The sequence below is a fragment of the Ostrea edulis genome, chromosome 5 (assembly GCF_947568905.1).
Source record: "Ostrea edulis chromosome 5, xbOstEdul1.1, whole genome shotgun sequence".
Taxonomy (NCBI): Eukaryota; Metazoa; Mollusca; class Bivalvia; order Ostreida; family Ostreidae; genus Ostrea; species Ostrea edulis.
This window is the reverse complement of record NC_079168.1, coordinates 70,070,965-70,090,084: the sequence shown is the minus strand read 5'-3', so window position 1 is coordinate 70,090,084 and position 19,120 is coordinate 70,070,965. Positions and strand designations below refer to the sequence as shown.

General features: G+C 34.2%; 1 protein-coding gene across 6 annotated transcripts in view; it reads right to left on the bottom strand.

Annotated features, from left to right (window-relative positions):
• Window positions 1-19,120, bottom strand: part of LOC125650140 (dual specificity tyrosine-phosphorylation-regulated kinase mbk-1-like) — an 81,617-nt gene that overhangs the window by 52,746 nt on the left and 9,751 nt on the right. For all 6 annotated transcript variants that reach the window (XM_048878136.2, XM_048878135.2, XM_048878137.2 and 3 more), the window contains 2 exons: window positions 12,695-12,835; window positions 8,492-8,587 (listed from right to left, as the gene is read on the bottom strand). In XM_048878136.2, the coding sequence (XP_048734093.2) occupies window positions 8,492-8,587; window positions 12,695-12,835 (237 nt within the window). The remainder of the gene's footprint in view (window positions 1-8,491; window positions 8,588-12,694; window positions 12,836-19,120) is intronic.

Below are 19,120 nucleotides of genomic sequence, written 5' to 3'. Positions count from 1 at the left end.
ACTTTGTAACAGGGGCATAAAAAGTTTATTAGCACTCCACCAAAAACCTCAGAATGATGAATTATTTCCCATCGTATATCAAAATTAACTTCTCAGTAAACTACTTAATCAAAACACACATCAGAGTAAAGGATATACATAATGTATATCAATCTGGACCTAATAGTCAATTTATCAGTCATATTTACAGCATGAGGCTTTATAAGGTTAAGTTCATCAGTCATATTTACAGCATGAGGCTTACAATTAAGATTATTTCAGAACTTAACAATTTCATGGTTTCAAGCTCAAATTTTGCTTGTGAACATTTTAAGGACACACAAAATAATTTACATGTCTACTAAAAAGATGAAGACTACCATGTGTCAACAAATACACCATGGATTAGGATTAATGATCGGGATTAGGATTAATGGTAAGGATTAGGATTAAAGGTAGGATTAATGATTAGGATTAGAATTAATGGTTAGGTTAGGATTAAGGGTAGAATTAATGGTTAGGATTAAAGGTAGGATTAATGGTAAGGATTAGGATTAATGGTTAGGTTAGGATTAATGGTAAGGATTAGGATTAAAGGTAGGATTAATGGTTAGGATTAGGATTAATGGTTAGGTTAGGATTAATGGTTTGGATTAGGATTACTGGTTTGGGTTAGGATTAATGGTTAGGTTAGAATTTCAGTACGGGCAACACGGATTTCTTGTTTTCCGCGTTCCCGCGATGGGAAAAATCTAACGCAGTAATCTATAGGCAACTCAGGTAAACCGCGTTCTCATCGCGGGATGACTGTCTCCGTCACGGTAACATTTATTAAAAAAAATTGATCGGTTTTGTACTGTAAACAAATGCGAGTATTCTTCCCCGATTTTATTTTCAAATGTTTGAAAATTCGGCTTACGAGTTTTTTCTGTTTTTAAAATCGAGTATTCCGTAATGGATTTATTCATCATGTTTTTGTTTGTTGTTGTTGGTTTTGATTTTTTTCTTTGCTTGTTTCATTTATTCAATGTATTGTTAATTCATCTATCAAGATTACTGATTGTACACAAGGAAGATGATTATTTTAAAGTCATCAAGGATTGGGTAGTTTTAAAAAGGCAAAACGAATTACACCGTGAATTTCATGTAATGTATTACTACATTTATATTAACAAAGAACATATTTTCGTGTGAGGTTAATTTAACACAAAACATCATTCTGAGAGAGAGAGAGAGAGAGAAAGAGAGAGAGCATTGATAGATCTAGAGCCCTGTTCGGCTGTGGGGACACACGTCCTCCTATACACATATCCCCACCTACCCACATTCACACATATACAATTACAATACAACACCTTAACATCTTACTGAATTACAAATAATTAAATGCATCCATGTAATACTTCTCCTAATGCAGCTCACGGGTAGTCAGAGTGGACCTTCCAAAACAAACATTTGATATGGACTGAGTGAAACATTTTACATGACATTTTAAAACCCAATATCCAGTCAATAGTTGGGGGGGTGGGGGGGAGGGAGAGAGAGAGACACATTTTGAATATTTGCGTACAAATGGTACAAATGTTACGATGTCATGTAATTATGTCGCAGAGTTTGATTAGACATATTTCAGTCCTGAATATTTGGTTGATTCCAATATAACTTATTTTCAATAAAGTCAATAAAGGTATTAATTTGAATGACATTAAAATCAACATGTATTAATTTCGTTGTGTGTTTGAATTAGGTTGCTATCTCAATATTGATTTTGATGTGTTGCCTAATTAGAGGTCCCCCTTGACTCCAATTTCCTGTGTATTTCAGCAACTGACACTACTTGTGTATAAAGATTAGCACCCATCCCCACCTTGGGAACTCCAGGTAAATAACACCTATGCTGAAAAGACTATGCCTACTTCTCTGTTAAAAAAAATTGGGTCAGTTACTGTGCATGCATTGTGTCTTGGTGATTTTCAGATTGTAGGACAGAAAATCACAGGACAAAAAGTCACCGCCAAAATGACCATGGACAAAAACTCACGATTAGAAATTATGTGAAATTGGAACAAAATGTCACGGGACAAAAGGTCACAGTTCATAGGAATTTTTTTTTTTTAAATTCATTTTTATATAAATTTTTAAAAAAAAATGTTCTTTTTGTAAACTTTAAGAAAATATACGTGTAAAATTACATACTTTCTATGAGAATTTATTTGAATTTCAAACTTTAAATTTTAATACTGATAATACAAGAAAAAGAAGATTTTATTGATATCGAATAAAAATAAACTTTGTGATTAGGTTTACAATACTGCATGTATATATCAATGGTTGTAAAAACAAAATCTGCTGACAGATTCCTTACACTCCAGATTATTGTGAAAACAAGCAGTCAGTGATTGCTATAAGATAAAATAAGATTAGTTTATTCCAATTTTGGGCCCAGAGGGCATAACAGTAAGGCATTTTATAAAGAAGGAAATTCAAAAAAGAAAGAAAGTTTACAACATTAACTACAGGTTACATAGACTGCAAACTGCATGTGAATGCAGCTATATAAACATCAACCTGCACCACCCACTTGGTTGTCAATATGGTAGCTTCTACATTTTGATAATCAACTCATTACATAAGTTTATGCCAAAAAAGTAGAATTTATTTGTGCTAATTAAATTTCAAGACCTTAACGACTGGGAGGCTCGGGTAAATCCATCAGGAGAGAGAGGGAAAGAGAGAGAGAGTCTGCATGTTTGCAAAGGGACTCTCTTCAAAACTGATAGTACATGTATGTCAAAACTCGGACACACTGTGAGGTAAACAAGAAGTTGTATTACGCAAGCTCAAGATCACACTGCACAACAGATTAGCGAGACAAAGAAAGTCAGTCACAGACAGTTAAAATCTAACATTTTATTAGATTACATTTACATGTACATAATGTACCAGTGAGATGTACAATTTCCTAAGAATGAAATGATATGCGTAATGAATGTAAATTGAATATTTAGGTTTTTTTCACAAGTGAATTCATTAATTCATCAAATATTATCGTAAACTTAATATTTTGCATAAATAAAAGAAAAAGTTGTGTATTTGCCATTTCTAACAAATAAAAGGATGTGTAACAAGAATGTATCAAGCTTAACTTTCAATATTCTTACAATGATAATGAAAGAGGGTGTCTCCAACCTTAATCTGACCACATTTTAAAGACCCAAAAAAAACACAGTATGGTTGCTCCACGGATGACTGAATGTGGGCGGAGCTTATCCATGGTCAATGTTATTTACCTGGCCAAGAGATCAGTTGTTGTGTATATTTTTATGATATACACAGGAAATTTCTCAGGTTATTACAAATTATGCTTAGTGTCTTGATTTGTGCAAAAAAAAAAAAAAAATAATTAAAATTTCTACCTACATGCATACCGCATTTCTATTTCCCGTAAACCTTCAAACTTGGTCATATTTATGTATTGCAAATGACAGGTTTAGCCCATTTCTAAACCTTTGCTTTTTAAAACTTCTAATTGAATTGATATATATCGTATATAAATAATTTCCGAAATATAATATTACCCGGCGTTTCCAGGCACTTCCTGGTGTCCTGAGAGTTCGCGGTGTCGTGGGTGTAGTAGGTAAAATATCCATGTTTCGAGAGAATGAATAAATCCAAGTAGATCTGTGTACATGTACAACCAAATGAAGAATGGTCAAGATACCCCTCAATATGGGCCGTCTGTAGGGTTTCTGTAGCTGTAGTGTTTGCGTAATGGTGGTATCCCAAACAGAAGCTGACATGAAGTCTTCCCCCCCCTCTCTCTCTCTCTCTCTCTCTCTTTAGGGTTTCTGTGGACGTAGTGTTTGTGTAACGATGGCATCCCAAACAGAAGCTGACACGAAGTCTACACCCCCTCCTCTCTCTCTCTTTAGGGTTTCTGTGGACGTAGTGTTTGTGTAACGATGGTATCCCAAACAGAAGCTGACACATAGCTAGTCTACCCCCCCCTTCTCTCTCTCTTACTCTCAATCATTGACTAAATGAGTAATTATTGTCATACGTATGCAACACTATTGCCATGCCATATTATTTCATCTATATTATTGCTACAGTTTTACACATCTCTCTCTCTCTCTCTCTCTCTCTCTTTATAAACATAAAATGGTGATAAATTATAAATAGCTCAACTCTCTCTCTCTCTCTCTCTCCCTCTCTCTCTCTCTCTCTCTCTCTCTCTTTATCTTTATAAATATAAAACCTGATAAATTATAAATCTCAATCTCTCTCTCTCTCTCTCTCTCTCTCTCTCTCTCTCTCTCTCTAAATATAAAGCGTGATAAATTATAAGTAGAAATATAGAAATATCTCAATAACTTATTTATGCTTTTTTACTGTTGTTTGATTTCTGATTGTGTAAATAATCCATGTGGTATCTCAAACAGAAGCATTTTTTAAACTACTGTAACAGTTTTACGCATGGGCAATATAATCATTATACATGTTGATGTGCTGCGCCAATAAAGAATTGTTCATGTTTTTATAAATATAAAGCCACAATAAATCATTAATAGAAAATATTCCAATATGTTTGTTTGGTGGTTTTTTTATTATTATTGTTTGATTTCTGATTGTTTAATCTATAATACATGTATAAAGATGGAGAGAGAAAATACGATGATAAATTGCATTGTATAGGGGATGTTAGAAATTAAAATATTCTAGGTGCGAGTCAATGCTATCAAAACTTAGGTATACTGGGGCTTTCCTCGAGATCTGAAGACTGCTGGTCATCATTAGCCATGATTGTTATCAAAACATCTTTCTCAGGTAGCTGTAGACCACATCACTTAAAGGACATATCTCATGTTTTCAAAGTATACAATATTACATGCATTTTGTCTTCTTTATGCTTATAGTAATTAATTCTAATAGTTCGTTCGCCGAAATTTTGCGATAATTAACCACAATACAGACTTAAATCTAAGCCCCGATTTCAAAAAGTCAAGTTAATTAGATAGGTAGTCACGTGGTACAGTGACGTCACATGCGCCCTTCGGATTGTAAAAGTACTGCGAGATATTATTAAAAACTCAACTTTTAGGTGCCTAATTAATTTACCATGGGCAACATTTAAATCGATGTTGATAAATTGTCCGAGTTTTATATGTGTTCGCCACCAGTGCACACATATAACGATGTAAATACCCAAATATAGCGAGTAAAGCGTGTATGAAATAGGCAAAATTGTGAGTAAATAATGTTTATATGGGTCGCTGTCTACAAACTGTTTGGGGATGCTATTCCTTTATACATCTGTAATTGGTGCTGTTTTTCTAAAATAAACAGTGCAATCATTATTTATTTTTGGATTAGACAAATTATGATACGTTAAATTGTTGACAACTAGGCCCTATGCCAAGCTATTGTCACGCGTGCATTTCGGAAAGAAAGAAAAAGACAACACACACACAAATCAATAAAAATATTCAAATTTAAAGTGGTAATCACATTATTTTATTTTGATAAAGCAATCTTATTACTATTTTTGAATTGTGATCTGCACGTCTTTAGGAGGTATGAAGTGGGAGCACGGCGTTATAGCCTACTGACGCACTCAAGATGCTACGAGTTCAATAAAGAAATAATTTTATAATTCAATTTAAAGTTAGGAAATACAATATTCTATTATTTGTATAATTTAAAGTTCAATTATTTTGTATCTTTATTTTTTGTTGTTGTAAATCTACCAGTTGGTAGAAGTTACATTGTATCGTTGATATATGTTGTTACAAGGTGAAGGTCAGTTGATCCGAGTGTGTATTGAATTTGAAGAGCAAAACAGAATGTATGCTATAGGCCTACCAGTGCTTATAACTTCGATATATCCATTTTCTCGCAGTTTATCAGGGTCTCTGTCCAAGCGATGTTTGAAAAGGTGACTGGGTGTGTTTTTTAAGGTAAAGTTCTTGCTCCAACAAAAAAATTATCCACGTCTTTTTTCTCGTACCTTCCTTCGAAAAATTGAAAAATACTCAGTCTAAATCCTTTCTACCGACAACTAGTACACCCGAGCACGGCACAAAACATCTTAATGCATTATTATTTACAAGCCGTTAACGTGACAATTGGTTTTTTGTCGATTAAATCTAATCTGTTTATGAAATGGCTAATAGATGTTTTCAAACCCGAGGGCGCATATGACGTCACACAAAATGGCGCATAAACTAGCGAAAGAAAATATGCATATCGCAAGATTTGAATTTCATCGCTTTCAAACTCGAAAACTACGCAAAATATTTCATTTAAAACACATTTAAAGTAGTTTTAGGCATAAAAAGAGTTAATTTTGCTGAAAAAATGAAAAAGTTTAGAAACATGCATTGTGTCCTTTAAAGACCCAACTTTAAGTTAACGCCCCCAAATTTTACCTGTGTTTTGATCAATGATAAGCCGCTGGTCAATCAAACTTTTAACAATAGAGCTTAGGTTGATTGACGTTTGCAGAGACTGATGTTCCCAGAGAAGCCATACTGCTTCAAAGGGACTTTTTCAAAACTCGGATCATAGGGTAGACAGGAAGTATTACACAACCATAGATCCACACTATTTACAACATAACAAGATGACTAAGAAAATTCTAACATTAAATCTATCACTAAAACGTACATTTTCCAACAAATAATCCAATATGCAAGATGAATATTCTAAACAAAAACGAGAAGATTCAAGTAGAATTTAAATTTACGTTTCATTTTACAAACAACTTTCTCAATTCATCAAATACATGTACACATGTATCATTGAACACTGTTGAAGACCGAGTTTTTGTTAAGATCAATGATCTTATTTTAAAATTTCAATACTCAATAAAAAGATATATATGTATCAAACAAAGAAACATGCCCCATAAATTTTAGTCCCAGTTTAATGTATTCGCCATGGTTTCGCTTTCTAACGAATAAAACATGATCATACATGCATTTCAATGCCCAATTATAATTTTACAAACAGAAGTATTTTTATTTATCTTATCATGTCTTTTCGCGCGATGATTATCAAGGAAATATCTATTATGATAAGTTTCAGAATTGAGTTTTAGATTTATTTTAATCATTAACACATTCATTAAATACTGTAATATGAGATACTGATTTTTCTTAAAATCGATGCAATTATTTCTTTATTTTTTTTTATTATTACTTTGGAATTCAATTAGGCCACTATTAAAAAACTGTTTGTTGGGCGTTTGCCTACCCTACCCCTTTGATGATGGGTAGGTAGGTATGCTTTTTTTTTTTTTTTTGGTCAGGATTAATTTTTTTTTTCGTGCATTAAATATTGTTCTCCCACATACGTCAGTGCTGCTGGAATTTTTTGTACATCGTCTACATATATCTGTATATTTTGTTTGCTATATTAGATCTCTTCATTAGCTAAGTCCTTTGTAATTAATTAAATATGCTTTTAAATGTACATACGGTTTTGTCCTCTTCAGGTCGGACATTTTGAAACAAACCATCAAGGAAGCGCTTGAAGTGAAGCAAGGTGACTGTCAAGCGCTTTACTGACTCGGACGGCTAAAATCCGGCTCGAACTCGGTTCTGTTCCGCACCGGACAATAACCAAAAAAACAAAACATCGCTGTTGGACCAATAAAAATTTTTGGGTCGGTGACCTTTTGAGAGGGTTGGGCGGCTAACGCCCAACAAACAATTTTTTAATAGTGGCCTTAAATGAAATGTATGCAGAAGAAAGATACTTGTCCATGCACGTGCAATTTGCATGTTTAATCTCAGTTGACTAGAAAACTACACTGTAAGCCATGATCTGACAGGAAAGACAGAACTGTCAAGGTATAGATCTCTTCGATATGTTATCTAATATTTTCTACACTCTAGTTTCAAATTAATTTCTATTAAAAGGATGTTTATAAATACCGATTAACTTTCCCGTGATCATCACTGACAATACGAAAACAAAATCTCTTAAGTAAATTATGTTTTACATTGTCGATTATACGGATAATGCACGTATATATTCGTTCTGAAATACTGCAAAAATTTTAATTCACAAACATACATGCATAAGATTTAAATTGTACTTTTCAATTGATTCTATCCATTGGAAGTAACTGTCATTGGAGACAAGATACAGTATTCAGACCTGTCATCAACTGTACAAATACAGGTAGTTTACTCCGCCGCGGTATAAACGTGGTCCCGCGAAGCCCCACTATGAAAATCCGCGACGGTGTAATGCGGAAAGGATTAACTTTTCGTCGCGGTGACGTGGTAAATAAGGTAACCGCGATGGCTGTACTGTAGGATTAATGGTTAGGGTAAGGATTAATGGTTAGGTTAGGATTAATGGTTAGGTTAGAATTAGGATTAATGGTTAGGTTAGGATTAATGGTTAGGGTTGAAGGTTGGGATTAGGATTAGTGGTTAAAGTTGGGATTAGGGATTACAAAGTTGTATCGTTCTGGGACTTCTAGTTTCTGTAAAAGCTCTACCTGATCTCTGTGAAATCCTTGGAATATTCGGGACACAGGTTCGGGAATCAAGGGCTCAAACACCAAGCAAAAATGATCATCCAACTCGAAGAAATTCTGGAATGTAAACATTCATTACTTTATCTAACCTAGTTAATGCAGAGTTACTTCCCATCAGTTGTGGGGTCGGTAGAAAGATAGCTCTTGTGTGAAACAATTTTCCATTTGAAAGCTTTAACAATATTGGAGTCCAATACAATAGCACTTTATGGCAGTCCTACATACAAGCAGGTAGTCTTAATGCCCTAAAGAGATGAAATTCATCGAGTTCCACACAGATTAAATGAAACACTATACATGGCTAAAACAAAACTTTCTTAATGTGCCCCTAGAGGGTTAACTCCATGAACAATTTACTAAAGCAATAAACTATCACAGATCTATTGTGCTATTAAGAGTTACTCCCCTTGAATCATGATCATTCTTGTGTAGAAGTCTTTCAATTTGTTAGCTTTTACAATAATGAAGACAAATAAAGCAACACTTGTTTATGACTTCTTTACGACATTTTCAGTGAAAACCTGTATGTAGACTAGCTATCCAATCCTTTAGTACAGAAATAATTTTACAGAGTAATGAAGCAAAGTCAGATTAAGGATACCCAATACACTTATCGATCTTTTTTCCTTCTCTTCTGGCCATCAACTCATGCCTGATATCTCACTAAGGTAATAATGAAAGGATGCAACCAAAAAAAATATAAGCAATCCATGCTGGTTTAGGATGAAACTAATCTATGAAAATTCAGATTACGCAAAGAAGATGAAAGAAGAGTTAAAGGACACATCTCGTGTTTTCAAAGTATACAGAATTATATGCATTTTGTCTTTCTTATGCTTATAGAAATTAATTGTAATAGTTCGTTCGCTGAAGTATTGCGATAATTAGCCACAATACGGACTTAAATCTAAGCCCTGATTTCAAAAAGCTTAGTTAATTAGATAGGTAGTCACGTGGTACAGTGACGTCATATGCAACCTTCGTCGATCAACTTGTTGTAAAAGTAGTGTTAGATATGTTTAAAAACTCGGGTTTTAGGGGCCTAATTTATTTACCATGGATAACATTTATTTCGATGTTGACAAATTCCCCTAGTCTTATATCTTTTAGCCACCAGTGCATACAAATAGCGACCCAAATGTAGCAAGGAAAGCGAGTATGAAATCTGCATAGATTTGCGAGTACATGATGTTTACATGGGATCACTGTCTATACACTATTTGGTAATACCATTTCTGTAAACAACTATAATTAGTGTTGTTGCTTTTCTAAAATAAACAGTGCAATTTAATATTATTAAATTTATTTTTGGAGAAGTTAGATTACGTATCATTGACAACTAGGCCTACTGTCACGGGTGCATTTCGGAAAAAAAATATAATAATAAAAATGATCAAACTTATTGTGAAAATCACAATACTTTTAAATTATTTTATTCAAGCAATTTTATTAATCATTATTATTTTTTATCTACTTAGGAAGTGGGAGCGCGGCGTGCTGTTGTTGTAAACACATGTGTACGCGTTCCTTAAAAAATAATGAAAGCATTATATAATTCAATTCAAAGTTGGGAAATATCATATTTTATTATTTATAATTGAAAGTTCAATTATCTTTTATCGTTAAATTTCTTTTTTTAAACTACCAATTGGTAGACACTGCTAGCAAAGTTCTGCCTATATGTTGTTACAAAGTGAAGGTCTGTTGGTGCGAGTGTGTATTGAATTTGAGAGCAGAACGGGAAGCATATGCAGTAGGCCTATATGTAACAGTGCGTAGCTTCGATAGAACCATTTTCTCGCAGTTTATGTACGTCTTTGTCCAAGTGCTTGTTTGAAAAAGTACAGGGACAAATTCTACTGGGGTTTTTTTTATGGCAAAGTCGTTGTGCCGACAAAAAATATTCACGTCTTGTCCCTCATACCTTCCTTCGAAAATTGAAAAAAAACACAGTCCAAATCCTCTCTACTGACAGCAAGTACACCCTTAAATGGCACAAAACACCCTAATGCAGTGTTATTTACAAGCCGTTAATGTGATAATTGTTTGTTTGTTAATTAAATCTTATCTGTTTATGAAATGGCTAACAACTGTTTTCAAATCTTCTCGCTTGAGGTCGCATATGACGTCACAGATAATGGCCCGTAAAATATCGAAGAAAATATGCATATCGCAAGATTTGAATTTCATTGCTTTCAAACTCGAAAACTACGCAAACTGTTTCATTTAAAACACATGTAAAGTAGTTTTAGGCATGAAATGAATTAATTTTGCTGAAAAAATTAAAGTTTAAAAACATGCGATGTGTCCTTTAAAGTCTAACCCACTATAACAAGCTAGATTCTGTCCTCTGGTTAGTATCAACTCTAGACTAACAAAGCATATGTGGTTCTTGAGGAGTTGACAATGTGAAAAGTTTGTATGTAGATGCACAATGAACAACATTCAGTCAGAAAAACTCACTTGAGCTTTCAGCTGATATGCAATAAAAACAATAACCACTACATTATAGTATTGGTCTTACTATAAACCTATTCACTTTACCCAGGATTTGAAATTTAGTCACCAACTCGGCATTTGCACTTAATTTCCAAGTGCACAACTTTAAATCACAGTTCAGGGTGACCACATGGCAAATAGAAAATTCACAAAAATAAATATTTGCTTTCCCATTTTTCTGATCATTTTTTTTTCCTTTTGAAAATGTTTGTAATTATCAGATACTGAACTCACATTTAACATGAAAGAAAGCAGAGGTGAGCAAGCTCACATACCCCACGCTCCAACACTGTTTGACAATGCCTCACATAATGAATGGTAATGCTATGCATTACTGCAAGAACAGGACAGACAGATTCAAAATTCTAAGTTCAATAGGGGCATAACTTCCAGAAAAATTATTGAATCACAATTTCCTGAAAATATGCACATCTACACTGTGTGTCCTTATTAACTACAAAGTTTCATGAAATTTTGTTGATCAGTCTCAGAGAAGTTGCACAGACAACAACAGGACAGATGGGCTTGAAATTCTAAGTTCAAAAGAGGCATAACTTCCAGAAAAATTATTGAATCACAATTTCCTGGGAATATGGACATCTACACAGTGTGTCCCTATTAACTACAAAGTTTCACGAAATTCTGTTGTGTGGTTTCAGAGGAAATGCGCTGTCAAAAAAATAGGACTGAAGAACGGGTAAAAGACATTATACCCTTCGCAACTATATAATACATTACCAGTTATTATACAAAATATTTAACTATATTACCAGTCACCGGACAAAATATTTAACAATATAATATTACCAGTCACTGGACTAAACATTTAAAAATACAATATTACCATTCACTGGACTAAACATTTAACATTACAATATTACCAGTCACTGGACTAAACATTTAACTCTAATATTACCAGTCACTGGACTAAACATTTAAAAATACAATATTACCATTCACTGGACTAAACATTCAACAATAAAATATTACCAGTCACTGGACTAAACATTTAACAATATAATATTACCAGTCACCGGACTAAACATTTAACTATAATATTACCGGTCACTGGACTAAACATTTAACTATAATATTACCGGTCACTGGACTAAACATTGAACTATAATATTACCAGTCACTGGACTAAACATTTAACATTACAATATTACCAGTCACTGGACTAAACATTCAACAATAAAATATTACCAGTCACTGGACTAAACATTTAACAATATAATATTACCAGTCACCGGACTAAACATTTAACTATAATATTACCGGTCACTGGACTAAACATTTAACTATAATATTACCGGTCACTGGACTAAACATTTAACTATAATATTACCAGTCACTAGACTAAACATTTAACTATAATATTACCAGTCACTGGACTAAACATTTAACTATAATATTACCGGTCACTGGACTAAACATTTAACTATAATATTACCGGTCACTGGACTAAACATTTAACAATATAATATTACCAGTCACTGGACTAAACATTTAACTATAATATTACCAGTCACTAGACTAAACATTTAACTATAATATTACCAGTCACTGGACTAAACATTTAACTATAATATTACCGGTCACTGGACTAAACATTTAACTATAATATTACCAGTCACTAGACTAAACATTTAACTATAATATTACCAGTAATTGGACAACCCTGGAGGCTTTGTAGGTGTCTGCCACATTCAGAGACCACAGGAAGTGGAGTTCCTGATGAGCTAAGTGGCCCCAGCTCTTGTGGAGTATTTTAATCACAACCATGCTGTCTGAATTAAACTCATCCTGAAAATAAATTAGAATTGTTTACAGTTTATGATTAAGACAAGAGGCCCACAGGCCTTATCGGCCACCTGAGTACTAGTGAAAAAGTATCACTACTCCAAGGGCTATAAAATCTAGAAAAAAAATTCCTGCTCCGACCATCTAAGCTAAATTCTAATGTTCAGCAACAGTATACGAGGGTGAGTCAATAAGTAACCAGCCTAACTTATTTCTGGTTGAGATCCACTTCTTCTTTTTTTATGTAATTGCCCTCCAGTGTGATGCACTTAGACCAACAGTGTTCAAGTGCCATCAGCCAAGAACTGAAAAAGTCAGGGTCCTTTCCATTAACCCACTCCTCAACTGTCGTCACGACTTCTTTGTCAGACCGGAAATTATGTCCATGGATATCCTTTTTCAAGTTTGGGAATAGGAAGAAGTTGCTAGGAGCTAGGTCAGGCGAATAGGCAGGATGTGGTATTAATTCATACCCGTTTTGCTCTCCAGCATCCACTGCAACTTTGCAAGTGTGGACTCTCGCCTTGTCCTGTTGCAGCAAAACACCTTTAGCGAGTTTACCTCGGCGTTTTTCACAGATGGCGGTTCTCAGCTGGTCTAGCAAGTTTGCATAGTACGCTCCAGTTATTGTACTTCTCTTCAGTAATAAGTCCAACAGCAGATGGTTGCGTCTTGAAATTCTTTGGCCTCGGGAACCCACACCTTACCCACTGACGACTCTGAGCTTTATTCTCTGGCTCATAATAATGAACCCAAGCCTCATCTACAGTCACCAGACACAACAGTCACCAGACACAAAAGAAAATCATCTTTTGACCTAAAACACTTCAACAAGGTGCTGCATACTGATGCTCTGGTTGCCATTTGCTCATCGCTAAGGGATTTGGGAACCCAATGGGTTGTTAACTTGCGCATACCTAATCGATCATGTATGATTGTTGAAACGTTACCATGTGAAATGCCTAATGCCTGCGCTATTTCTTCCACCTGAATTCGCCTATCAGAGTATACCAGATCCCGATGTTTCTTACACATTTCTTTGTCGGTGGCATCCAGTAGGCGTCCAGACCTGGCTTCATCTTCTAAAGACATTCTTCCGCGTTTGAATTCCCCTGCCCAGAATTTAACCTGAGCATAAGGTGGTGCAAAAGACCCATAACCATCGGCTAACTCACCATGTATTTCCTTGCCTGTTTTACCTTTTAAATACAAGTACCGAATTATAGCACAGTACTCAACTTTAGATGAAAAGCATGCATTTGCATCACTAGCCATGTTAGACATTCTATATCTTATTAAAGAATGACTTGATACACGTACAATTTGTACCCAAGTATAAAACATGTACTGAAACAAGGCATGAAAATCGTGACCAACTCGGTCAATCGGAAATGGGATAGGCTGGTTACTTATTGACTCGCCCTCGTAAAACAAGATGTGTTCTTCAAACTTCAATGCCCTCAAAAGTGCATACACTTATGAAAGGCTTTAAATAACATAATAGGTGTATTAACATTAACTAACTAATGACTAATTTGGACCCATCCTAGAGTCAAAACCCTGGGTTGTGAAATTCAATATTCTTTAGTATATTCTTTTCTGCTATTTCTAAGTATACATTTAGATTTTATACAGTATCAGCAAACTTACACATAAATACAATATACTAAGTTTGGCCCCACTCCTACCCCGGGGATCATCAAATTTACAATTTTGGTAAAGGACTACCTGCTCTTTCTAAAAATCCATTTAGTTTCAATTTAGTTAGTATCAATAACATTATAACACTAAAGAAGATGTTATTTAAGTGTTTTACACATAAACGCTATATAGCAAGTTTGGCCCTGCCCGGGGGTCAGAACCCCTACCCGGGGGATCATGAAATTAAAAATTTTGGTAGAAGCTTCCTTGCTCATCATTACTATTTATTCACTTTCTTTGCTAGATGCTCAGGAGTAAAGAAGAAAACTTTTAAAGAAATACGTCAATTTTACAGTTTTTACCCCAAAATTAAGGCCCCTTAGGGTGGGGGGGGGGGGGGGGGGGTCATGAAATCTACAATTTCCGGTTTCCTTCACCTACAGAAGCTACATACCAAATTTGGTCAAGTTTGGCCCAGTACTTTCTGAGAAGAAGTTGTTAACGGACAACGTACAAAAATCAACAGCAACAGTCACCTGAGTGACTCAGGTGACCTAAAAAAGTACAAAAATATATACTTCAATCTCTATTACAGTTCTCCACCTCTAATGAATGGGGCATTTGTTGTATTCAGCCAATGAACAAGGAATTTCAAATTGTTTATATCTGCTGAAAATACCAAATATTGCTTTATCAAATATATATGAACACAAAAATTTAATTAACATTCAACCACCACGGTGGTCTAGAAGTAAAGTGTTCTCCCCGCATGCGGAAGGTCGAGGTTCAAATCCCAGCCGTGACAGACCTAAGTCGTTAAAATAGGTAGTGACAGTTCCATCACCAAACGCTCGGCATCAGGTGTGAATGTCAAGGGTTCACTGTTCTGTGTCACAGTAGAGGTGTCGCACACAAAAGAACCCTCACTGCTCACCATAAGCGCCGAGCATAGGCCTAATATTGAAGCCCTTCACTGGTACTGGTGATGTCTCCATATGAGTGAAAAATTCTCAAGAGGGATGCTGAACAAGATACAATCAATCAACATTCAGTTATAAGAGTTATCTCCCCTTGTCAAATTTGGAAATATCAAATTTTTTTAAAAAATAGCATTGTGACGTTTTTTTTTAGAATTTATGAATATTTTTATTGATCTTTTTACCAAAAGCTTTCCCTCAAAACTCATTTTTCTACTGTATTTTTCATCCATAAAAAATATTTTTCCCATAGGTATCATGTTAAGATGTATTTTTATATGCACATTTACAAAATAATGAATGAATTCCGAATTATTAGTTTTGTTTGAGACACAGATGATCATTTTCCACCAAAAAACCCATGCATTAATGTATTGTGACGTCATCAGTTTCAGAAAGACATGATCTGGAATATATCACCATAGTGTAGTGATCCAGAAATCGCCCACACTCTGTGAAGTTAACAGTATCAAAACACCGATTATTGATGGATATGTAATAAAATCTAATGCTTCGTACCCATCTTATGACATCATCAGAACCGGAATTCATGGTGTGAACCAACCTGAATGTACATTATACAAGAATGCTTACCCTTGCGAGTCTCGAGATTTTAAAAGAATTTTACTAAATATTCCTACATAAAAATTGAAACTTCTATTGTAGTCCCATTTTGGCCCCCAGGGCTCATGGTTTAAACAAACTTCAATCTTCACTATATGTAAAATATCTTTTATAAAAGTTTTGACTTTTCAATAGTTCTTACAAAGATTTTTTAAATACATCATCCTATTTTTACTTTTATCTTATTATCTTCTATTGAAGGGGACAGGACTTTTCATTTGAACAAACTTGAATTCCATTTACCCATGGATGCTTTTAAGTAAGTTTCGTTAACTATAACCCTGTTCTTCAATCTGAAGTCAAAAATATAAACATTTTACATATACAGTGTATGACAAATAATGGACAAATCTGGATCAGAAAAAAGCTCACTTGAGTTTTCAGTTCAGGTAGGCTAAAAAAATATGTATACAAGTCATAAATTCGCTGTACAGTCTCCTCATGCCAACACTTAATAATAATAATAATAATAACTAGTGGGTATTGTCAACACTTAAATAGCAATTGCAGTATCATTCAAAAATCATTTCCTTTATATATCAAAATGACCTTGACCTTATAAACTCAAAAGTTGATAGATGGTGCTCACACTTTCTGAAGTCAGAAACCTTGTATGGAAAAACAGAGATTTTTATCTTGTTGAAAGAGAATTTCACATGTTTGTCATCTCGTACATAGTTAATAACAATTTCTGTTATTTTTGTAGTTTTAGAATTAGTTCAAAACCATTACCGATTAGCATCTGCAGGCATATCAAATATGCAGCGCAATTTTTAAGAAGACAGTTTCAATTTAGAATAAAATAAAAATGAAGAACACTAAACTTGACAAACACAGATGTGTAGTATACATTTATTGATTTCATTCACTCAGACAAACAAAATGCAAGATAAATGAATATACCTTATGTCTCTCTATCATAATATACCAATAAGTGTAATATCTGTTGTGCTTTCTATATGATATCACATTTATTGACCTGTTCAGTGTGTTTAGCATTGTACTGTCTGACCTGAGAGGCCACCTTAGGGAAGTTTTAGAAAAGGGCCAATTAAGAGAGGTAGCTTTTGATTTCAGACTGTCCAATAAAACCTAAATTGTTTGATATATAGTACAAAATTATTCTATCTATAGTCTAAATCAAATCTATCCATATTCACAGAATAAAATGAACAATACATTGTAATGTTCATACATGATGCATACTATATGTATGATGCATGGCTTAAAACAGAAATGCTACTCTTTTTTTAAAACAAAAAATACATAATGGATTTTCAAACTCTTATCTGAGTCAACATTATTCTTAAGATCCTCCAGGTATTCCGCTTTTCATTTTAAAATATCATTGATTTGTGTTATACCAACACTTAATTATTCAGCAATCTTGCAGGATGATAATTCTTTTTTGGTCTAAATCTTCTAAAGCAGTGATAAAACTTTCCTCTTAAGGTATAAATGAATAAAATACAAGAGGTAGGGGATTTAATTTGAAGTACAATTTTGTTTTGATAGATAAATTTTGACAAGTACTTATCCGAAGTCATCGTAATTATTTAGAACCTACCTGGTCATCACAGCTGACCAACTCATGTGATATGTCACATGATAAAATCACAGCATTGAACAAAATGGCTGCTGAATACAGGGTAAACAGCATGGTGGAAAGGAATTGCATTGTCCACTGACTGTGTTATGCGAGTGGACGCTTATTCAAGTACAAATATTGAGAAAAAATTGTCATGGGGATTTGAAAGTGACCATTGATTGGGAGTGGCCATTTTTTTCAGGTGGCCGTTAAGACAATTTTGACTGTATTCATAGTTTTAATATATTGTGTTTCATATATCAGCCGTGTCGTTTTCTATCTTATGGAAATGGTACTGTTTTATAAGGAAAAAATTACTGTATATTCATATTTACATTCATTACGTTTTCTGTTTAATTTCTAATGAAATCAATCGCCTGTCATTTGCAGAAATGAAGACAGATTTTCTTTCTTTAGTTAGATTCGGTTTTTAGGGTATAGGAATATACATCCCACAAACTACTTTATAAATGACTCACAAATAAACAAACATGTTACAACAGTGTGCAGTGTCATGTTGATTAACCTGCAATTCAACTAGATATCATTATAATGGCAAGCATCACAAAACAGCCCCAACTTGTGGCATTATTTGTTAATGTCAAGGTCCATAACTCTTCCCAAAAACAGTCATCAAAGTTCAAACTCAAACTTGATCTATATACATCCCATTGATATAAAATCATGTATAAACTTTTAAATCAATAGCCTTAGGGATAGCCAAAACAAGAGAACCACAGGCCTTATTGGTCACCCAAGTACCAAATGACACCAGAAGGCAATGCTTGAAATAAATTGAAAGCTGTAAAGAAAATGTTTAAATTGTCTAAATTGGAAAAGGATACAATTTTTTGTATTTTGGTACAAAGATATACAAATATTATATTTTGTAATGTTCAGTGAAAATGCAGAAAATATTTCAAAACTATTTACAATTACAGCGCTTAACCAATTTTTACTATAATCAGTTTGGCCTATCCTGGAACCAAAACTCTTATTCCTGGGATCATGAAATTGCTATTTGCTCATTCTAAATATCTATTTAGTAGGATCAACAGCATCAAAGAGGATGTTGTTTAAATGTTTTACACATAAACAAGTTTGGCCCCATCATCCTGACATCAGATTCTCTATCCCGGGGATCATAAAATCCCCCCACAGATTCTCTATTCAGGGGATCATAAAACACACACACACACACACCGATTTTCTATCCTGGGGATCATAAAAAAAAAAACAAGAGGCCCATGGGCCACATCGCTCACCTGAGTCACCTTGGACCATATCAGAAGATTTTCCATATCTATTTGCATGTAAAACCGTAGTCCCTATTATGGCCCCAAACCTACCCCTGGAGGCCATGGTTTTTGCAAACTTGAATCTACACTATGTCAGAAAGCTTTCATGTAAATGTGAACTTCTTTGGCCCAATGGTTCTTGAGAAGAAGATTTTAAAAG